The following is a 24,814-nucleotide window of genomic DNA, read 5'->3' as shown; positions in this document are numbered from 1 at the left end:
GCCAAATCCCAGAAGACTGCTTTCTTCATAGTCACCGCCGTGGAAAACTCAAATCTTACATATCTCAGTTTGACTGTTTCTACATGGTGTGGGCTTGCTCAGCATGGGGTGCGATAACAGCAGTGGTTTTCCATATCTTATTCAGGCGATTCTGTGAATCCGCTTGTGGAGCACAGCCACTAGTTGACAGCTCTTGAATTGCTACTATCTGTGATAAACAGATAGCATATCTAGCAAAAATACAGTGAAGACAAGTGTCTGATTCAATTTAATTCATTATACCAAATGATCAGGCAGGTGATAATCATTATATGCCGGCATGCACTTCACGACTTATCTAACTGGGCTTCTTTGTTTCTAACCGCGGGAAAAAGGTATAGTGCTTTTGTAAAGAACTTTTTTTTGGGGGGGGGAGAAAATCTTGTTACTTTTATTTCAAATATACCGAATTTTCATCATATCCTTATTCGCCTTACTTACTTAAGGTACTGAGCCCTTCTTGAAGAGTAACCAAATCTGCAGCTACTCAAGAATTTCCCGGCATTCTATGGAACCCGAAGAATTCACTACCGTGTTCACAAGAGCCCCCACTGGTCCCTATCCTGAGCTACGCTTTGCAACCTGCAACATTCTAGAGTTTTGTACCGTCACACAACAAATGTGGGTTTTGATTGTCGTATAATGAAACGATTGAAATCAAATATAAATATCAATAATGAAATATATTTATGGAAGTATTCATATACACCTGATGATGGTCAGTTAGACCGAAAAATGTACTGTGATTAGTATAATAAACTGACTTATTATTCTGTTTGTTTTCAATCGTTTTAGCACGCACTAATCAAAACCCACGTTTGTTGTGTGACGGTAGAAACGCCTAAATTCCTCAGTGTTAATTGATCCTTATTTGCATTAAAAAGAATCGAAGTTATAGGATTATACTAAATAAGTAAACAATTCGATTCAATTCAATTCAATTCAATTCAATTGTAAAGTTTCTTCTGTTACTTTTCAATTTCGATCCTTTCCCTAGCAGCATTTGATTTCTTTTGGATTCACCTACTTTGATCGAGAATAAAAGGCTTCGCCTCTTGCAGATTAATTATATATTAATTAGATATATATCTATATTAATGCAGACCTGTTAATGCAGGTGGGAGAAATCATAATTTCATTACTGTCGAGAATGAGAGTCCGGTAATCTTTGGCCGTGTTTGGGAGACTATTGTTTGCTGAGCAGGCAAGTTCGGTAATGTGAGCATACCATCTCTTTGGTTTGAGTATTTCAGAAATCACAACACCTGAGAAAGTGTGTGCTGAATATAAAATTCACTCTATTTTTCATTTCATGTTTAAATGATTTTTGTCTCGGATAAAATTAACAGATATACGCAGAATAAAATGCAAGTCTTCATGTTAAGTGTCCATTATCTCTGTCCGATTTTAACTAAAATGTTAATGTTTCGACTATTTTTAGCAGACTTCTCCAGCATCAAATGATATATACATAAATCCATTCAGCGGTTCTTGAGTTCACCGACGCGTGTGGAAGGCAGGATGTGCGTAACAAAATTAATGGGCGCTCCACAGTTTTCGGGCATACATAAAGTCTTTGCTTTTTATTCGCAGAATGTATTTATGAGCTTCGTACGACTTTGACAATAATCAATGACCTTTTCCCAAAACAACATTAAATTGCTGGTCTTTGTAATGGAAGCACAATATTTTTTCCTCTACGTAAGAATCAAATTTGTAAGTATTGTGACATAATCGAATAGCTTAACAAGTGGCGTCATCCGTTGCTAGGCAAAAGGGCCGTAAATACGTCATGACGTCATTGAACAAAATTCCGTTCCTACGCAACGGCCCGTAAATAACGATTTTGACACGGTGTTTTTTACGCGATCCAAGCCGTTTTCTCTGCAGTTCGCTCCGATTTCTCTTCTGTCCTATGTGTCTAGGACAGAACAAAAATCTTGGTCACACATCTCGACGAGACCTGAAATCAAGAATGACTGTGTTGGCGAAGGGGAGCAGAAATGTAATAGACCAACCGTCAGTTTAATTGAAAGTCAACAGTTTAGTTCTTTAACTGTGAGGCAGACGCCAGCCAGTAAGGACGTACGCAGAGGATGTTGGGATTCGTTACCAGGCAACGACTGGTAAAGACATGGAAGACTTAGCTTGTGCTGCAGTGAGAAGAAGAGTGCGAACGGTCTCTTCGCTTGCGGATTTCTTATATTTTTCCTTCTACCCTGAAGATGGAGGCGATACGTTCCTCCGAAACGTCGGTTAACACCACATATACACGGTGCCAAATCCCAGAAGACTGCTTTCTTCATAGTCACCGCCGTGAAAGCCTCAAATATTACATATCAATTTATTTGTTCTGAAAATCCATATCTAGAGATAAAACCTCCGGATATAGAACAAGTCAATTACTACATATTAATATAACATACATATCGTATATGAGCCAAACATACTATGAAACTTAATTATCTACAGATTTCATACAATTCAATCATACAATGCATCGTCCCACTTTCAACAGTTCAGTAACCAAGAGAGACTCAACATCCAACATTTTCTTTTATTGTTTAAGTGAGGACAAGATATTTGTCACAACATAAAACCATAACACACTCACTTCAGAATTTTAGGGACATAAATTCATCAACAGAATAAGTGGAATGTTTCAACAGCAAGGATTTTAAGTTCCTCTTAAAAGAGTTAAAATATGTTTTAATTTTATCTGCTCAGGGACCTTATTATACAAGGCAATACACATATTTATAACGCTATTTTTTAAAAAAGAACTGTATTGCAATGATTTACATGTACATTTAGTTTTCTTCGCGTGTTGTAATTATGGATGCTGACATTTTTTGCCATAAAGTCTTTACATTTTTAATAAAACATATCACTTCAAAAATGTATAGCACTGCCAATGTTAAAATATTATAGTCTTTAAAAATTTGTCGGCATCTGCCCTGCATCTGAATTTTGGCATTGAGCCTCTGAAGCATGAAATGTGTGTGAATAACACATAAAAATCCTGTTCCTATATCACAGAAATTTATGTCCTCACTGCAAGGAAAACCCAGTTAACACTGTTTAGGGATGTATCAATGTTTGTTCTGAGAATTGTGTGTAAATATAAACAAACTGTAAGGAGAAAATTCAGTGTATTTTATTAATGTTAAAGGAGGCGGTGCACATAACAGCCTCTGTACTTTTAAGGGATTAATTCACTTGTCCAGTCAACCAACTGCAGTGTAGCCCAAAGAGGGCTTGACATTAATTCTGAAATTTATGAACCTTAAGTATAATACTTTAGTTACCAGATTTATGTCCAGAAGGAATGGATAAATGGTCTGTTCATTATACCTAGTAAGGCAATGATTACAGTACAGAGCGGCAAAGAATGATGCCACAATTATAGGAAAAGCAAAGGAAGAAAATGGGTCATGGACATTTTAAGCTGAGAGAAAAAGGATGAAAAAACCATGAAAACCTTCTACTAAAATATTAATCATCATTTCTGAGCTACAAATCAAGTACCGAATTTGAACCAAACTGCACATATTCAGAGACACTTTCTGTTTCGATTCCAGGAGTGAATTAACAACACGGGCAATTAATTTGAATTTCGCGCGTGAAACGTGCGTGGAAAATATCGATGAATGTGCGGTTGAGTTTGAATGTGAATGCTGGTTTTCGTTATTGTGCCGAAAATAACGTGTTATGAAATATATATCACGACAGAGTCATTGAAATTAATTTTGCGANGCTACCGCGCACCCCCAACAACAACAATAATAATAATAATAATAATAATAATAATAATAATAATAATAATAAAGGTTATGTTGTGTTTAAGGTTAAGTTCGTATAATTAAACGCTTTTGGATTCATTGATAAATCATGGAAGATCCTGAATTTAATGAAGCGAATTCGTGCACTAGTGCTATACAGTGTGCCGAACGCAGTGCTGAGCCTATGCAGTTAGAATCATCAGATTCTAACATTCGAGCTGAGCAGCTGGTTAGTAGCATACAGATGTATGATGTTCAGATGACATTAAATGTAAGTGGTAGTTCATTTAAGCATGGTGAAGAAACTAACACGAGGTCAGAGCTTCTGCATGGAAATGGTAATGAGCATAATGAGATAGACCCAAATGCAGAAGTCAAGTGTGTTCAAGGAGAAACCCTAATAACAAATATGCCCATTGAAGAAGGAGACAAGGACACAGACTCTCAGACAGTGGGACAAATTAAATATTTTGATAAAACTTCAAGGACTAAAGAAATGCAGTTTGCAGATGCGACTCTGCAAGAAACCACTTCTGCAGAGATTGATCAAGAAATTACCTATTCTTTACAAGAATATAAATTTGAAAATGGCATTCAAATAACTAGTGCTTGGAAGGAGTTCAAGAAGACTGAGGACATTTGCATGAAGGGATGTAAATGGTAGGTATATTTAAAATTATAGGTGGTTTTGCTCTATAGTGAAGGTGACTGCTATGTTGAGTTTATTGTCCCATGTTCTCAGAAAAGCATTTACAAATTGAGAAATTCAAAACAAGAACACAATGATTGTGTGTTTGTAACATTAACTGATGTAATTCAGTCTCATTGACTGAATAGTCTTAGTACAGTTTAGTATATGAAGTATCATAATGAACAAAGTGGTATAATATTATGTTCCATCCCCCCACCATGCCAGTAATGTTCAGTTTATTCTGATGGTATCAGATCAGTTGACTTTTATGTACTTTATGTCACTGTTCAGTCTCTTTTGGGCTGATGACTCTGTGTAGAACTGTGTTGCTACTGTTTCAGAGGAATGTGCTGAGGCACCAAGATACCTTGATGACGGAGGCATCAGGTTCCTTTGAAACAGTGGCAACATAGCCCTCTTCCACACAGCACCATCAGTCCAAAACAGGTTCAGCATCTCCACTGAAAGATTATTTTCCTCTGGATATGACGTAGCAGGCACGCGGTAGCGTAGTTGGTTGAAGCACTATGCTACAAGCCAGAAGGTCATAGGTTCAAGTCCCGATGAGGTCATTGGATTCTTTTCAATTGACCTAATCCTTCCAGCCGCACTATGGTCCTAGGATCAACTCGGCCTCTAACAGAAATGAGTGCCAGAAATTTTCCTTGGAGGTAAAGTGTGGCTGGCATGCAAGGCTGACAACCTTACTGCCTTCTGTGAGCCGACTGTCTGGAGAAAATGTGGGAACCTCGACATCTCATAACCCTATGGGCCTCTACAGCCTGTTACAGGGATAGCTTTACGTTTTCTATGACTGGTAGCTTGCTACCAACATTTTGGAGGAACCTGCTGCCTCCAATAAAGAATGAGGTGGTACCAATATAGGGGGAGGGTGGACTGGAAGGGAGCCTTGAGAGAACCAAACATTAGTAAGAAGAAGAGTATAAAGAATATTGGTCCTTAAAAGTGCTGTTTTCTAAGGGCAGAGCTCTAAACGAACCAGTCGGAGGTAGAGGGGAGTCAGGAGAAACTGTAAGGAAACAGGGGTCCCTCAAATTGCCTTTTGAAAGGGCAGTGACTGGAAGAAAAGAGAACATTACTCACAGGGACTGATTCAAAGGGCAGAGTAGGGTGGAAAATGAAAAAGTTGAGGAGAGGATGGGTGAGGTACGGTAAAATCATCCCCTTGTTTAATTAAGCACCACACCATGGAGACTTGTGGCAGAGTGGAGGTATGTTTCCAGCATTCTTAACCTTGGCACTAAATGGAGGTGACTAGACAGAAGTCTGGATGGGCCTCAGAGTCAGTCTGGACACTGTGGAGTTGAGAAGAATCTCCTGCCTCTGCCAGGAATTGAACCCAAGTCACCCAGCCCATAGCCTATCACAACACTGACTGAGCTATCCCAGCTCCCATGAGGAAAGAAAAGCTAAAGCTATCCCTGTAACAGGCCATGAAGTCCCATAGGATTGTGAGACGTCGAGGTTCCCACATTTTCTCCAGACAGTCGGCTCACAGAAGGCAGTAAGGTTGTCAGCCTTGCACGCCGGCCGCCCTTTACCCCCCAGGGAAGATTTCTGGTACTCATTTCTGTTAGAGGCTGAGTCGACCCCAGGACCATAGTGTGGCTGGAAGGATTAGGTAAATTGGAAAAAAAATCCACCTCATTGGGAATCAAACCCGTGATCTTCCAGCTTGTAGCACACTGCCCCCCCCTCCCCATGAGGAAAGGATAACCTTAACAAATTTGGACCTGCAAGGAGGGAATATTGGCCCTTAAAAATTCAGTAATGTAATACAATACATTTATTATTTCATGTGTGTTAGAGCATTTAACTTTTTACATTGCACTGTTTTAATTTTAATAGAACATTATATTTCTTCAACAGAACCAATACAGGCTACTACAGCATAAATTCTGTGAGCTCTTGATGACACTACACTAAGGTACACTGCTAACACAAGTAACATTCATTCAGTCATTCAGTCATTCATTCATTCATTCATTTCCATTATTTTCCATATATCCATACAGGTAAGAAACCTAGGATGTGGAAATGGCCCCTTTGAAAATAGATCTATCAAAATACATATACAAAATTACATTAGTCACATAATCAAAATCACTTACATTAATAATAATATAAAGTAAAAAATTTAGTAATAGAAGCTATGTTTTTATTGCAGGTCACCAGATGGCACATGCATCCTTACAAACAGTGATGACAACATGCTGCGTGTGTTTGATCTTCCACCAGACTTGCACTGTCAGGAGTCCTGGAAGAAAGGCAGGATTTTACCTGAACTAGAGCCAGCCCTGCGTGTGGTAGAGGGGGGACTTGTGTACGATTATTGCTGGTACCCACTCATGTCTTCGTGGAATCCACTTTCCTGCTGGTAAGAGTATGACACATTTCATAAGCAGTGACATTTCTCTCCAGTCACATTCTCTATTCTTCGGTTGTTAATTTGTTTCTCTCTTACTGGAAACACCCTTCTGTATACACAAATAAAAGTGTTGTAAATGTGAGATTTTTCCGTTGTCATTGTGCAGCTTCAGGTTCCCACAGCAATGCAACATCAAGCATTAACACAGTGTACGAACGTAAGGTATGTAGTGGGTCTGGAATGAACGAACAGACTTTTGTTTCCGTGTATTCTGTGAGAACTGATAATATGTTTTTGTGGCTGTGTGAAATGCAGTGTGCTATATAAAGGAGACAGTTTGTGATCGACTGTTTGTGCATGTTATTTATAGGAGATGGCATTAAATGTCAGTCTCGACATATCATTCAATAACATGTGACTGGAAAGGAATACGGGGGAAAGCAGGGGAAAATTAACAATACTTAAGCATAACAACTAATGAAGACTCCCAGCCNAACTCGCTTCCTGCGCCGAATATTTTTCTTTCACACAAATATATCATTGCCTAGAACAGGAGAAACGTCTTACACAAGTCAGCGTCGGCAAATAAACGTCAGACGCGCATGGCAGAAATTATAAAATCTGCAGAAAGAAACCTCACGGTAAGATACCTTACTTACCCACTCACTCACTCACTCACTCATGGAGCTGAGCGCTTCTGGAGGAGCCACCAATTTNATCCAATCCATACCATCCCATCCTATCTCTCTAAGATACATTCTAATATTGTCCACCCACCTACGCCTTGGTCTTCCCTGTCATCTCTTTCCTTCTGGCTTTCCCACCAATATCCTATATGCATTCCTTGTCTCCCCCCTTCGTGCTACATGTCCTGCCCACCTCATCCTCCTTGACTTGATCATACTGTCATTAAATAAGTCAGTGCCATGGGATCAGTCTATGACATGCATGTTACTGCATTCTAATGTGAGCAGCAACACTATGACCTGCTTGCCTTATTCTTTGTCTCTGAAGATGAAGGCAACATGTTCGTCCAAAATGTTGGTTGGTTTCCAACAGACTACCTGGGACTATATCCCAGAAGCTAGAACTCTTCATAACATAAGTATGCTAATAGCATTTTTGTCATGCCAGATATGGTGGTTACGCAATGCAAGGACTCGTAATCATGGTGGTGCATCACAATCTGCAGCAATAATGACCATATCTAATTACACAGGTTTTGTAAACTCAGCTGGTTCTTCAAATGGTTCAAGTCTCTGAAATGAACTTGATGTCTTTGAAAATTATTTTATTCTGGAATGTGACATCATGCAGTCTGATAGACCATTACCAACTGTTCAATGGAATCTGCTGCCTCAGTCTTCAGGGTAGAAGACTGGACTACTCCCTTACTCTGCAACATTTGTGGTTTTCATGGCATGAAATACGAATATTAATGTCTTCTGGGGGTGATGATCTACCAGACTGCATGGGGTCACATCACAGAAGAGTGCCATCTTCATAGTCACTGCTGTGAGAACCTCACATCTCTTGTTCACACTGTTTATGTTTCAGCCTGGTAAGCACTGCTAAAGATTCCCCCATCCACCTATGGGATGCTTTTACTGGTGAATTGCGGTGCACATATCGGGCATACAATGCGTGAGTATTCCCAGTGGGATGTGGAAAATGTATTAATTCCCAATTTCATTCTTTCTGCATACATCATTGTTTTTAATTCCCCATCACATATTATTATAACGATAAATCCAAGCATGATACAATGGGAAGGACATGCAGCATGCATGGGAGAGAAGTGCCTACAGAGTTTTCATAGGAGAACCTGACGGAGGTAGATGGTGGGGAAGACCTAGGCATAGATGGGAAGTTAATATTAAAATGCGTCTTAAAGAAATGGAATTGGATATAGACTGGGTAGGGACCAGTGGCAGGCTCTTGTGAAGATGATAATGTACCTTCAGGTTCCATAAAATGATGGGAATTTTCTGAGTGGCCGAGCAACTGTTAGCTTCTAAAAAAGGACTCAGTTCCAGTGAGTTAGTCGCTCAATCTTGATATTCACTTATTGCAGACAAAACTTCATAGGTCTGATATTGACATTGGAAATATTGCTTTCAATGTAAACTTCTGCCAGCATCTCGGAGCATAAAGTGGGACAACCAGTTTCGAGCAGAACTGAATGTGGCTTGCTGTATGGAAGCACTAATGAAGCACCTATCCTGCTGTTGCAGTGTAGATGAAGTCGAAGCAGCGCACAGCCTGGCATTCAGTCCATCCGGGGAGAAGCTCTATTGTGGCTTTAAAAATACCATAAGAATATTCAACACTGATCTTCCAGGACGACAGTGTGAAACAAGGAACTTGAAATGTGAGTTACATTGTTATGTTTATGATGCTGTCATTAGCTAGTCTGTGTGACATCATATGGCAGGATGACATGAACTGGAAAGGATTCAGCATTTGTGGCCTAATAGAGATACTATCCCAGAATCTGCCTGGAGGCACTGAGGAAACCTCAGTCAGGAGAATCAGTGCTGTGGCTGAGATTCAAACCTAATAGCTCTCAAATATAAGTCAAAGCAACATGTCATGTTGTGTTTTTCTTTGTTTCCAATTTTTTGGTTTGTCTGATGACACCCTGCTTACAGCATGCAGTGATTCCTTTCCAACCATAGATGTTCCTGCTGCAGCATTCAAGTGTGTATGATTCTCCTACTGTATGCCAAAAGAGGCATAAGGATTCATGTCAGACACATCCCTGTTGCTTCCCATTGGACCAGCATATCTCTCTATCTTGTATACTGGTCATAGTAGCATACATGTTTTGCCTCATTCCTTTCCATTATCTCTACATAATTGTAATGATGCAGTTACGATGTTTGACATTTGTGTTTAGAGAAGCAATATACATGGCATGCGGTAGCATAGTTGGTTGAGGCACTATGCTACAAGTTGTAAGGTCGCGGGTTCAATTCCTGATGAGGTCACTGGAATTTTTAATTGACCTGATCCTTCCAGCCGCACTATGGCCTTGGGGTTGACTCAGCCTCTAACAGAAATGAGTACCAGGAATCTTCCTGGGGTTAAAGGGTGGCCGCGGCATAAGGCTGACCTCACCAGCATCTATGAGCCGATGGTCTAGACAATGTGGGAGCCTCAGTGTATCAACCCTATGGGACTCCATGGTCTGTTACAGGGATAGCTTTAATGTGCAACTGAGGCAGGCTTTGATGAGTGTAAGAATGGGCATGTAAAACACTACCCCTCCCATCTTTCCTATAGATTAGTATTCACCACCCCCAGATTCCCCTGTCAGCAGGACTTTCATCCCCTGGTTGGAGGGGGAGGATGTGAAGTCATTGAAAGAATTATCATGGAGTCTGACTGGAGTGTTGAGGGAAACAACAAAAATCTCATGTCGGATAGATTGTTGTCCGACTGAGATTCAAATTGGGACCGTCCTAAAGTACACATCAGACACTCATATATTTCCACCTAATTAACCTGCTCAGTGAATGTACTCATTCAAATACAGTGACAAAATAATGATACTTGCAGGCTGCATGATTCCGTCAGGGCTGACATTATGAAAGCCGGCATTAATTTTATAGAATTTCTAGAATTATTGATTCTACACGCAGGCTTTTCGTATTCAGAATTATTGTCGAAATAGTGAATCCTTTACATTAATTGCGAGAATTCCTTAGATGGGGGATCAGCTATTACAGAGCATCTTCCTACACAAGAAAACACAAAATACATCCCTGCTGCAAATGGGATTTCTGTCCTTAGTCCTAGTTAAGACTGAAGTCTTCAGGGATATGATACCATGTACTTTTGTAAATATGCAGCAGTGTTTCCATAGAGCCTGCTGTCCCCCATGTGCCTACTGAATCACATCCCAGAAGGCCATAATCTTGATCCTGCAGTGAGTCCCCTAGAGCTCACATTGCCACAGTGTTTAAACGTTTCAAGGCCATATATATATGTCACAGTGTTTGGTTGCTGTGGTTGCCGTTTATGTTCTCATTCAATTATGCTTTCAGTATCGAGACTATTTAGCATAGGTGTTCTCTTCTGTATGCTTGGACATGATGAGTCATGTTGGAGAGAGTGGTTACTATTGTCAAAATGAACAGACTTGTGTGTTTATTTATTGTTTATTTAATTATGCTCTCAGCAGCTCAGACCACGTAGTGTTTAATAATTAATTGGAAAGGATGTGGGAGCAGGAAGTCATGATCTAATTTGGAACACTAATCTGAATTGCCTAGGGGGACTGAGCAGTAAACTTGAGTAAACTCCCTCAGTTGGCAGACTTGTGTGATTTCCCATAATTTTCTAATCTGGCACAAACGTGAATCATGTGTCATGACAAAAGTAAGTATCATTAGGTTTAGTAGACAAAATTAAGGAAATGTTTAGGCACAGGCCAAAGAAATAATATATTTAATTTTTGTTACAAAATGTGATTGTTTGCACAAGTTTTGGAATCATCTTGAATAAATAACATGAAGTTTCCCCACTTCTTAATTAAGCACCACATCTTAAAGAGTTACAGGGTGGCAAAATTACAACTTCACTCATTCATAACCTTGGTTCCAGATATAAATGAGTGGTCAGCTTCATGCCTTCATGCCCTGGCCATGTGGCTTCCAAGGAAACAGCCCCCCCTGTACCCACTAAATATGAGGCTCAGTGGCCCTAGAGCTAGTTTGGCCTTACAGACAGGAAAAAATCTCATTCCTTTGCCAAAAATGTAACTCTGATCCTTCAGTCCATCCACTATAGTGACTGAGCTATGAAGTTCATAATCTCCAAGTATGATATTTGAGCTTCGAGTTTTAGTCTAACACATGATTCTTCTCTGTTTCTTCCAGTGTCACCTTTTCCCTCACAGAGGCAAACTGGGATTATATCATGCATCTCTGTGAATCCAGCAATGCCTGATATTTATGTGGCTGGGAGCTATACCAAGTCCTTGGGTAAGTGACCCTGTGGCCACAGAGGTGGGTAGATGATGTTGGTATCTGTACTATAGAGAGTGAAATGGCAGGTTGACGGACTAATTGGAAAGGATTTGGAAGGAGGTGGGCATGGCCTAGTCAAGCATTTGCCAGGAGGGACTGAGGAAAAACACAAAAAGCCTCAGTGAGGATAGCAGGTACCCTGCCTGAGATTCAAACCAACCACCCACAGTTTTTTGGTAGGGCAGTGGTCTTCATGTCATCCCATCATGCATTTCCTCATTGGTCTATATATTTGAAGTCTGAAGGGACAGTGACTAAACTACTTCAAGATGGTGTCCTAGCATGTCCATCCTTTTAAGCCTCAAGTTCGTCTAAGTAATATTTAAAAATTCAGTTCACACCTCAAACAGAACATCGTGTTCTCTGAAGAGCGCCATCTTCTAGGATGTAATGTGATGCAGCATGGCAGAACTGGACTGCGCCACCTCACATCCCACAAGATGGCGCTCTTCAGGGTCATGCTACGAGAATCTCAACTCCAACACCCCCTCTCCATAACAAACACCAGCTGGTTAAAAATATCGAGGGAAATAATCACTATATATTCTGAGAATCATACACAGCACATATGTGGAACACAGAGATTTTTATTGTTAAAGCAGGTGGTACATACAATTACCACAGTACTTTAAAAGTTTTTTTTCAATTCGCTTAGTCGGGGGCGGAGTCCAACTGGGTCCACCCATTGTCCTATTGTAGCCTGCCCCCGGTGATTATGATGATGAAGAATTTGGTGGAATGAAGATTGGCAGGGGAAACCGAAGTACTCAGAGAAAACCCGCCCCAGAGCCACTTTGTCCACCACAAATCCCACTTGACCAGACCCGGGATCGAACCCAGGCTGCCGTGGTGGGAAGCCAGCGACTAACCATGTGAGCTATGGTGCGGCCCACTTTAAAGAGTTAATAAGATTCTCATGTGAAATTTTATAAAAGTCATTATGAATTGTTGCAGTGATATAATGACATTCATGATACAAAGAAGTAATCATACATTTCTGAAATTCCTAGAAAGGAAAAATAAAGATTTTAGACACTTCATCTTGGCTTATCAGTTGAGGTGTATCTTTGTTTTGAATGGCTGCTTCATGTGTGTTATTTGTGTGTGTTTAATCAGTATTAAGTAGGGCAGCTTTTATCATAATATTTGTCACTTCATCATGGCTGTTACCATGGAGATTAAATGGAAAACTAACCTTATGATAGAAGCAGAAAAAGAAGCAAGAAAGGACAATGTTAGAGTCTGTATGACACAGATGACCTTTGACAATGAGGTATCTCCGGATACTTATTATTTTGCTTGTTCTGTCACACTGTATTTCCAGAATTCTTTGGTTCATGGTGTGCACATTAAATGAAATTGTGATTTCAGAGTGTCACTGAAAGGCTAAAATGTTTAACACGGTCGGTGGAAGGGTTATCTGTGGAAACTGTAGCTAGAGATGGCAGTTGACATACAAGTATATCTTCCCATTGAATGTTCAGCATGCATTCATCTAGTATTTACAGCTATTTATGTCTTCTTTTGGGATTTCATCATCATCAAGTGTTTTTATGGTGTGGTGCTTAATTAACACAGGAATACCTTTACCTTTACCTTTACCTTTTATGACATTGAGACCGCCTGTGTGGTCTAGTGGTCAGAGTTCCTCGTTACAGATCCAGAGGTCCCGGGGTCGATTCTCGGCGCTACCAGATTTTCTGAGAAGTAGTGGGTCTGTAACGGGACTCACTCAGCCTTGTAAGGATAATTGAGGAGCTCTATTTCAAGGAAATAGTGGCTCTGGTCTAGAAAACCAAGATTAATGGTAGTGGGGATCCATTGCGGTGACCATGTGACACCCTCTATCCGCAAAAGTTGGCACTAACTTCGCCGACAAGCAGCAGTCAAAGTCGATATAGTTCACTTGCTGACTACAGGCCGTGGGGTTTTTTTTACGATGTTGAAAGATGAATCCTGAAGAGTGGGAAGCAGTGGCTGTGTTCCATTTTAAGGCATTATATTGGCATGTATCAGAAGAGGCAGAAGAAAACTATGAAGATCATCATTGCTCCATCATTTTCTGATACACCATTTTGCAGTGACATGCAGTACAGCCTCTCGCTTACCCTTGACGATGATGATGATGATGATGATGATGATGATGACTGAGCATTATCTTGCTGCTGAGTAACCTAAAATTACCTGACACCTGAATAGTACGTTGAACTTTTATCACTTATAACAAGCAGGTAAGATAAGGAACCACTTTGATAACCTACATATTATTCACAGGTGGATAAGGTTGTCTTTTGTATCACAAGTATTTAGAACTGTGATAAGAAGTTGGATTAAGGGAGGAACATAGACTGAGGGTGTTTGAGAACAGGGTGTTGAGAATATTTGGACCAAAGAGAGATGAAGTGACAGGAGGTTGGAGAGAACTGCATAATGAGGAGCTTCATAAATTGTACTCTTCTCCAAGTATAATTAGAATGATCAAGACAAGGAGGATGAGATGGGCAGGGCATGCAGCATGAATGTTGGAGAAGAGGAATGTGTACAGAATATTGGTGGGAAAGCCAGAACAACATAGACCACTGGGAAGACCAAGATGTAGGTGGGGGACAATATTAAAATGGGTAGAAGCCAAAGGTTCATTACTGTGGTCACAGGAGCCCTCCACTGGTCCCTACCCAATCCATACCATCCCATCCTATCTCTATAAGATCCATTTTTAATATTGCCCACCCACCTACGCCTTGGTCTTCCAAGTGATCTCTTTCCTTCTGGCTTTCCTACCAATATCCTACATGCATTCCTCTTTGCTCCCATTTGTGCTACATGCCCTGCTCACCTCATCCTCCTTGGCTTGATCATTCTAATTATACTTGGAGAAGAGTACAAGTTATGAAGCTCCTCATTATGCAGTTTTCTCCAGCCTCCTCTCACTTCATCTCTTTTCAGTCCAAATATTCTCCTCAACACCCTGTTCTCAAACACCCTCAGTATATTTCCTCCCTTAATGTCAGAGACCAAGTTTCACACCCATACAGAACCACAGGCAAAAGCAAAATATAACCCTGGCATATGCATGGAGGGACTGAGGGAAATCATGAAAAATATCAGTCGGGATAGCCAGTGTCCTAGCTGAGGTCAGAAACTGATGACCACCCAAACACAAGTATTGAGTTAAACGTCTATGTATCCACAGTCCATCAACAATGCAACAATTGTTTATTCGCCATTTAACATTAACATGACATGTTTTGGGCATTATCACTACACCAGCCTGTTCAATGATCATCAGTTTTGTTTCATTTGGATTATTATACATTCTTCTCACAGCATACAAGAAAAGAATGCACAGAGGGAAATCTGATGGTCATGTCTGTCTGTCTGTCTGTCTGTCTGGCCATCGATCCATATTTCAACTTGAGCACCATAGGGTGAATTTAACAGAATTTGCTGAGAATGTTATGCCACTGGAAGCAACCCAAAATTCATACTTTTTATTATCATACAACCAGTTTTTGTTAATTTAGTTTCAAAGTAGAAGTTTTAACTTCTTGACCACAATATTCTGTGGTTAAGTAAGGGCTACAGATTGTGAAATTTTGATATTTCATAATTTTCTCCATATAACTACATGCAGTGACTTCCATTGGCATGATCTTTGTACAGTTTCATAAAATCTGTACCATTCATTCCAAAGGTAACAGCGATGAACACAGATTGCTTTCAGAAAACTGCCAAAGGAATTAAAAATATTATTGTGATTATCTGTGAAGAGACTTGTCAGATTCCATTTATCCACTGTTAATGTACTTTGTAACCTCAAAGTAATGTATCTTTATGCAACCTTTGATCAGGGATGTCGTAAAGTTGTGCAGCAAAGGTACAGAAAAAGTGTTTGCAACTGAAATCTGTTATTTCTAATTTGATAAGATACTGTTTGGTATTGTGACATAGATTTTTAATATGAAAGGAATTAAGATATTAACAGGATAAGTCAGGAAAGAAACCACCATTAAGCAGACAACAAGCATCTTCCCAGCTGCTTCTGTCGGTTTTTTGCTTAGCTTGCTCTAGGACCCTGAAGATAGAGGTAACGTGTTACTCCAAAACATTGGGTCATCTCAAATCTACACGGCGTTACAACCCCAAAGACCAAATCCTTCAACTTTATTTTGTGCTCTTCATGAATGCAATTTTGATTACTCTGATCTGTAAGGAGAGTCTGCAGCGCATGCATTGTGTATTGGTGCAGTGATGCAGTGCACATGTGCTACTCTTTATCTTCATAATCTGAAGCATATCTGTTTCATGCCAGTAAGAGTGATTTCTATTGACATGGCTTTCAGATATTTGTTTTCTGATAAGATTGACATTGGTATCTGAATAATAGTGACACTAAAAACTATGAACATGTCACAGATAGCAAACAGCTTCTCTGTCAATTCAAGGTCACCTGTGTTTAGGAGCAGAGCAAATTAAACAACAGACTGGTAATCAGGTTGTTAAGATGCCTTGTATTAATTAGTTGAACTTCAAATAAAATAGCATAGAGGCAGAAGCATGTAGGGCAATGTAATCATTTCTCTATTAAAGAGCGTTTTGCATTAGATGGTTCTCTTGAAATCAGTGTAACTACAGATTGCTCATGGCTGACATGCTCGAATGGGATAGCTCAGTCACTATAGTGACTAGTCTATGGGCTTGATGATCAAGAAATCATGGTTCCATTCCTGTAGGAGCAAAAAACTTTTCTCTTCTCCACAGCATCCTGACTGGCTCTGGGTCGCACCCACCCTCCCATCCAATTGGTATTGGGGGCTTGTTTCCCAGGGGTAAAGCAGCTAGGACATGAAGCTGACCACTCACCCCCTTCTAGTGCTGAGGTTAAGAATGCATGAAGCTGTACCTCCACTTGCCCATGTCTTCCTGGCTTGGTGCTTAAATAATCAGAAGGATGTTGGCCTTTATATGTACTATGTACAATATATATATATATATATGAATTAGCACAAAATCACAAGACTAGTTCTACTGGCAGCAGAATGTATGGGAAGAAGGTGACTGGGCACCCCTTAGATTTTGAGCACAGGTGTTGCACAGTTTAGAAGTTTAGTAAATTATGTACAAAAACTAAAATGCTCATAAAAGCAACAAATTATACAGTGAAATGTTCCGGTATCAAAACTCCCTCATGAACCTACATCACTTATTATGAATAAAATTCAGTACAGTTGCTCAGATCACAGGTGGAAGTGAGCATACAGCTTGAGGGCAGGTGTCATCATCTAGCTAAAGGGTACATCTGCCAGGTTGGTAGTTTGTTATTCATACTGCAAGAAGGGTGGTTATATTTGCTGCCTCCTGCAACTGTATTGTTTTATACTCAGCTTACTGTTCTAGCTTGAAGATGGAGGCAGCTGGTTCTCCTGAAACAGTGCTAACCATCTGCCAGGTTACATGTCATATCCCTCAAAAGACATTAATGCTTAGAATCGCTGTTATGAGCTTGTATTTTGTTTCGTTACAAAGTCATTGTTGTATCAGAACAGATTGTACATAAATTGACATAAAGCAGTTAGTTTGGTGGTGTTTTGTTCTGTGCTAGGTGTGTACGTGGAACCAATTGGGACACCTCTTTGTCTTCTTCTGGGCCACACTGGTGGAATAACACACATACAGTTTTCACCAGATGGCACCAAGCTAGTGAGTGGCGGGCGCAAGGACTCTGATATCATCTGCTGGGACATACGCAATCCAGGGACCGTTCTCTTCTCTGTCCAGCGTAATGTCACTACCAACCAGCGGATGTATTTTGACATCACCCCTGATTCTAGATATCTTGTGTCTGGTAGGTGGATTTTCTTGTGGTTTTTTTATGGAATTGTCAGCATCACTAACTGTGTAATATCGGATAATATGATTAGTGAATAATGAATTTCGAAGGGATCCATACAGAAGTGGTCATTGCCTAATTTACGTACTATCCCAACATTTTCCTGCAGGGAGTGACAGGTACCACCTCAAGTCTCCCAGCCAAGATTCAGACTAAGAACCGCCCAAAAATAAATAGATTGAACCCCTAACAGTTGGTAGAACTGCATATAATGTAAGTTATATCAATCTGGAATGCACAAGTCAGATGATTCAGCAAAATGGATCCTGTGGTTGCCTGATGAGTTGTGATGAAATTTTGATAAATCACGATAACCATCACTTTTGTTGCAATACAATACAATACAATACAATACAATACAAGTCCAGGAGGACTGAACATTGAACTTAAACTAGAAAGTTTATTTTATTTATTTACTTAATACTGGTTTAGTCAATGATGACTGCCTCTGTGGTCTAGTAGTCAGAATTTTAGCTACAGATTCAGAGGTCCAGGTTCGATTCTTGGTGCTACCAGATTTTCTGAGAAGTAGTGGGTCTGGAACGGGGTCCACTCAGCCTCATGAGGATAATTGAGAAGCTATTTCAAGGAAATGGCGGCTGCGGTCAAGAAAACCGAGATTAACGACCATGGGGATTTGTTGCTCTGACCACGCGACACATTCTATCCGTTAAAGTCGCACTAACTTCACTGACAAGCGCCAGTTGCTCGGTCGGTATAGTTCGCTTGCAGGCTGAAATCACAGTTTGTTGTTTACTCAATGACACATTCAATTTCTAAGATTTTAAGGCGTCAAATGTTAGGATAGTGATGAATCAAAGGATGTTTTGAAGAAAGCGGACAGTGAAATTGTACAGCAAGTGAGCACATTCACAAGGATACTGACTCATATGAAGGGTAAAATTTTATACTGTATCATCTAAAATTTCTAACTTTTTGAAAGCAACAGGCCCCATCAGCACAGCTCTTGTGCCATCAGAAATACAGAAAAGCACTTGAATATGCAGCTGCATGAGTCTCCTGCTTTACTGGCACATTATATGAGAGCAGATCAAAGCAAGAGACACAACTAAAATTAGAGCTACAGAAGTGAAATTTACAAGATGAATGAGTAAATAAAAAGACTTAAGAACAAAACTGATAATGGGCAAAGTTTTGAAATATAAAACACGTGGTTGCAACATATTGACAGAATAGAAAGGAACAGACGTCAAACTATTAAAGTACTGCAGATCACATGAATCAAAAAACTGGAAAATCTTTTGAAGATGCTGCTAGACAGATAACAGGATGAGTCAAAAAGTGGCCTAACTACCCGACTGCTTGATGACAAAGACACATTGATCACTAAGAGAAAGGCATTATTTTCACACTTAAAGAATTATCAAGGGTTTTGGAAAAATCCAATACTGATGATTGAACAGATAAACAGATAAGACTGATTTCTTATTATGAGGAAGTAATGATATTTGTCGGCTCTCAACATTATCATCATCTTTGCCATATCTGCTACCAGTCACACCTATAACATTGTGTTGTGGTTATCAAAAACTGTGCTTTGTATTTGTATGGGGCCTGACTCAAATTTAACCCTGGAGACTGATTAGCCTGAGAATTTTCATATTGTTCACAATGAAAGTTGATAGAATGCCCAGCTGCTGAACAGATTTTGCAGCTGCACTGAACTATAATGATGCATTCCAGGTGTAGTTAATTGTAACAGTAACAGACATTTTAAATGAAGAGACCTGTCTGTATGTTTGCATGTATCTAGGAGTAACTGAACAGGTAGGTCCAGAGGTAATGCTCTAGACTTGTATCTGGGAGTGCTCTGTTTGTATCTCGGCTGGAACACAGACTATCCTGACTGAGGTATTTCATGGTTTTCCCCAATCCTTCTAGGAAAGAGCTGGTATAGTACCTCAGTTAGGCCATAACCCTTCCCTTCAGGATCTCTTCCAATCTGTCATCCTACCATCCAGTGCTATGTATAGCCTTCTTACTGAGACCTATGGGCAAAAAGTCAAGTCTGACTCACTAAATATTATTGGAATGAAAAATGTTTCAAATAAAGGTTGTAGAGAAAAAGTTAACACACATTTTATGTTCAGTACAACTTTTGCATATGTCTCACTAGTTTTTTAAATAATTAAACAAGAAATTCTGGAAAGAACTAATAACCTACTTTCCTTCTATATGACATGGATGGCATGGAAAACGATGTGTCCAACAATTCCTCTGTTGTTGTTGCTGTGGTAACATATTTACTGATCATTGCTTAGCAGTGACGTGCAGAGAGATAGGCTGATGGGAGGGATTTACGAAGTATGCCATTGAGAAGAGCTTGGGTGTCATGATATGCATGCTAAGTTTCATATATATATTGCTTCAGGCATTCAAGAGTTGGTGGAGGGGGGGACACACAGACAGCATGAAGATATCATAAGCCCCTTATTTTTTTGAAATAAGGAAAAGTAGTTTAAAAAGGGTTTTTATGCTTTCTCATCTTATGACTGGAGACCAATTGGACTGATTTTGATCAAATTTCCTACTGGAGCGCTTTACAATTTGAAAATGTAGAGGTATTAAGAGAATGAACATGCTAGAATTCTTACACTATATATATATTTCATTAACTTCTTCGAATTTCTTTGTTTATCTCTGGTGTTATGCTTTCAGTAGTTCGAATGGATAGGTGATAAATTAGTACAATATTATATTTAAGCATCCTGTTACACTCACACTATATATATGAGACAAACTCCATCTTAAGTGCAACAATTTTATTGTAGTTCTTTCTTCTTCCCTTCCTCCACACTACATGTTTCGGCCCTAAATGGCCATCATCAGGTGTGTATTCTTACGTAGCTGCTACACTGCCCGTAGCAGCGACACACACACAGAGAGAGCCTACACAGAACAATATCTGAACAGGGATAAAACAAGAAGTAACCGCTGCAGCACTATAGACATAGAGCGTGTACCCTGAGAAAATTTTTAACTTTTAAAAATTTAGAAAAAGAAAAAGAACAGAAAATTTAGAGACATTTTAATTTGAATTGAAGTTTTAAAAAAGTGCCAATTTTAGAAATCAAATTGACGCGTGTAGGTTAACAAAGATTTTATACATACATACAATTGGAAAGACTGGTGATTTTAAATTTTAAACTACGGGCAGCGTAGCAGCTACGTAAGAATACACACCTGGTGACGGCCATTTAGGGCCGAAACATGTAGTGTGGAGGAAGGGAAGAAGAAAGAACTACAATAAAATTGTTGCACTTAAGACCGAGTTTGTCTCATATATATTGATAAATGAGTAATGATCTGGAATGACGCAGGCATAGCCTAATTGAAGCATTATCCAGCATTTACCTGGAGGGACTGAAATGAACCATTAAGTATGTCAGGGTAACTGGTGTCTCAGCTGAGATTAAAATCAAACAGTTCCCAAACACAACTCAAGAAGAGCATTACAACTGTGCCAACCTGGTCACTTTGAATTTCTTAATGTAGAATTTGGAAGGGTATTGCACAGGGCCTTGTTAGTCTGTACATCCTAGAACATGCCTGAGAAATCTGAGGCAAATTAGGCTTATCCTGAGGACAGTTGGTGTTCTGGTCAAGATCAAATTCTGCTGCCCCCAAACTATAAAGCAAGAATCATACTTGCTACACTGCATCCTGGTCAAGATGAAACTCTGCTGCCACTAAACTCTAAAGCAAGAATCATACTCGCTACACTGCATCCTGGTCAAGATAGAACTCTGCTGCCCCAAAATTATAAAGCAAAAATCATACTTGCTACACTGCATCCTGGTCAACATCAAACTCTGCTGCCCCCGAAACTATAAAGCAAGAATCATACTTGCTACATTGCATCTTTTGGAAATGGTGCAGGAAAGACTGATTTATAAATTTATTTCTCCTTAAAAGCTATAACAGTTCACTTTTAAATGCACATTTTCTGCCTTTTCACATTTAGTTGCAGGAGCCAGGATAGCTCAGTCAGTTTAGTGACAGACTATATGGGCTAGAGGGCCCAAGGAATTGTTAATTCAATTCATGATAGGAGCTACAGACTTTTCGTCCATTACATCCCTACTAGCTGTGGGGCTCTTAAGACGATATAACAAAACCTAAAAATGTTGATATCCTGAAGTTTGTTGCAATTCGGTTTTATCGTGGCGTGGACTCTTGCCCTGTTATGAATTTCTGTCTAATCAGGAGCTCTGTCTTCTGGGATATAACATCATGTAGTCTGTTGAAGGTCAACCAACTTTTCAGAGGAACATATCGCTTCCATCTTCGGGGTCGAAAGATAAGACAAACCAGTGTGAAAGCAGGTGGCAAGCAGACCTACTTTCACGTTGGTTTCATGCTTAGCCTAGTGTTTGACCCTGAAGATGGAGGCCACATGTTCCTCCGAAGCATTGGTCAACCTTCAGTGGACTGGCTATATTGTGTTATATCCCAGATGATAGAACTCTTCATAACCATTGCTGTAAGAACTCAAATCCTACCCTTTGTCTAGTCAGTTTCACTTATGTTCAAATAAAATATAAATAAGGGTTGAGTAATGCTTGTGCTGCTGTTTGGCTGACCGAGGTTTCTGGCAAACTAACTGGCACCTGTCTAGCTGAATCTGATGCTACACAGAGTCCTTGCATGGGTTCAGCCATGAAGCTGAGGGTCTGCCTCAATTCACTCAGTAAGCTAGCAGCTGTACTGCAGTTTCACCATACCCTGTTTCCTTGCAGGTAACACAAATGGCAGTGTTAGTGTCTGGGATATGTTGGACATTTCAAAAGTAAATGCAGAGGAACCAGTTCTTTCTCCATACACAACTTTCTGTGCTCACAACGACTGCGTGAATGGTATAAGGTAAGGTCATTGCGCTGTCTGTTTAACAGTGAATTGTAAAGAATGTTACAGGAGCTAGTCATTGCCTAATTAGAAGTGCAGTTCCAGCATTTTCTTGGAGGGACTGAGGAACGCCATGAAAACTCAGGAGAGCTAGTCTCTGAGCAGATAGATGTGAAACTGTGACCTCCAGAATATGATGTAGGGCTGTTTCTAACTCTTCAGCGCTGTTTGATGCTTTGAGTTGTAACAGCCGGCTGTTAAGAAGAATAGGTCTTCTAGGATATGATGCCATGCAATCTTTTTGCTTGTTTAGCTTACTTTTTTCCTTGAAGATGGTGGCAGTATGTTCCTCTGAAACATCAGTCAACTTTACCAGGCTGTACAGGATCACAGTCCAGACAGCAGTAATTATCATTTTCATTGATGTAACGTAACCTACTCTTGGACATCTACAGCATGTGGTTGGCTGCTCTCTCAAACAGTCATACCATGTCTCTGAAACAGCTTCAAGTTTACTTTTAGTGTCTGCTAAGATTTTATTTCATCACAACAGATGGCAGTATTGTGCTCTTCTCGAGTTTTCCGTTGACCATGGAATTCATTTTATATATTGATATAAACCCAAGAAGTTCTAAAGTTAAGACACATTCAGTAACCAAACTGCAGCAGCAGGGACTACTGCAAAGGCAATCAAGGTGCCATTTAAAGAAGTCTTCAGAGGATTAGGGCCATTTATGCTCTGTGAGAAAGGTTCTAACGTTGTGAACAAATCTATTTATTGTCCTGTTGCTCTGACAGTATATTCCTTCTGGCGTATTCTTAATCCAGTTGCAGTTCCCTGTTCTCACAAGTTGCAGTCAACTCCACTGTACAACTTCATGACACAGTGCTAAATTAAGCATGGGGACAGCTTTACCGTTTTTAACCTACTTTCCTTATTTTGGAAAAAATAAAAGCTTTACGAGATCATATTACTGTCTGTGTATCCCCACCCCATCTTTGCTTTATATGTAGTCCCTGTCAAATCAAACGAAAGTAGGTGATTAGTTCTTCCCAGAACCTCTTGTTAATATTAGCAAACACAGCTTCTGGATATTGCAGTCCTGGTTGACACTTGTGACTCATACTCAGGAGGTCTGAGTTCACATCTTGGCCCAGAGATCAGGGGTCCTTAAAGGTTTTTCATCTTCCTCGGTTACTCATGCAAGTGCTTGAATAGTACATCAGAGAGGCCATAATCACTTCCTTCCTAATCCTGGCATTCAGTATTACATAAGCACAGTACGGTTGTCTCTTCTAAGTCAGAGGTATGATTTGTATGATTGCAGCATTCATCAGCAATATCCGATCCTAGCCACGGCATCAGGACAGCGCCACATATCCTGTTCAGGATCAGAATCTGACTCCTCAGTGGACAGCAGCTGTCAGGAGACATGTCTGAAGTTATGGTGGGTTGGTAACGTTACGTCAGAATCATAACAGAGGCTACCAATCAACTGTGAAGAATTCTGCAAAGACAAGTCCAGCTTGTGGCGATCTCATTGCGACAACTCGGCTAGAAACACAGCAGGACCAAGGGCAAGAAGGAATTAAGAAAGAACATCTGTTGGGAATATTAATATTGTGGCTTTCTGGGATGTGATGTCCTGTCATTTGGTGCATGGGTACCAGTGATTTGGTAAACCACATCAGAAGCATAGGAAGATGGAGATAGCAGGTTCCTCCCAAACTTTAGTACCCATGTACCAGTCTGCAAGGCATCACATCTCTGAAGACCATAATTTTAATTTCTTCTGCCATCGGGAATCTTTAGTCTCGCTGTTGTTAGGACCCTGATCATATGAATGAATGAATGAATGAATGAATGAACGTATAAGGGGTGGGCCTTCTTGGCCCTTGCACCATGACCACAGTGCTCTATTATGCCTCCCCTTCTGATTATCCCCTCAGCAATCCTACGCTTCGAATGAAGCACAGGATTTTGTACTTGGGGATGTCAAAATATAACCACATCCACCCTGATGGTAACTTGATATTGGTGTATACATCATTCAGAAGCTGTATTTTTGGCTTTCCTTTATTAGAACCCCAAAATTTGGATCTTTTCATGGATTGCAGCCACAC

At 40.0% G+C, this 24,814-nt stretch overlaps 1 protein-coding gene across 1 annotated transcript; it reads left to right on the top strand.

Annotated features, from left to right (window-relative positions):
* The first annotated feature begins 3,840 nt into the window (after nucleotides 1–3,840).
* LOC111862853 (telomerase Cajal body protein 1) lies at nucleotides 3,841–24,604 on the top strand. The gene is made up of 8 exons (XM_023848607.2): nucleotides 3,841–4,481; nucleotides 6,701–6,910; nucleotides 8,459–8,545; nucleotides 9,136–9,272; nucleotides 11,785–11,889; nucleotides 17,537–17,779; nucleotides 22,585–22,708; nucleotides 24,019–24,604. The coding sequence occupies exons 1-8, from the start codon at nucleotides 3,931–3,933 to the stop codon at nucleotides 24,167–24,169; spliced, it is 1,608 nt and encodes a 535-aa protein (XP_023704375.1). The 5' UTR covers nucleotides 3,841–3,930; the 3' UTR covers nucleotides 24,170–24,604.
* The last annotated feature ends 210 nt before the right edge of the window (nucleotides 24,605–24,814 follow it).

The sequence above is a fragment of the Cryptotermes secundus genome, unplaced genomic scaffold, assembly GCF_002891405.2.
Source record: "Cryptotermes secundus unplaced genomic scaffold, Csec_1.0 scaffold462, whole genome shotgun sequence".
Taxonomy (NCBI): Eukaryota; Metazoa; Arthropoda; class Insecta; order Blattodea; family Kalotermitidae; genus Cryptotermes; species Cryptotermes secundus.
This window is presented reverse-complemented; position numbering and strand designations above follow the sequence as displayed.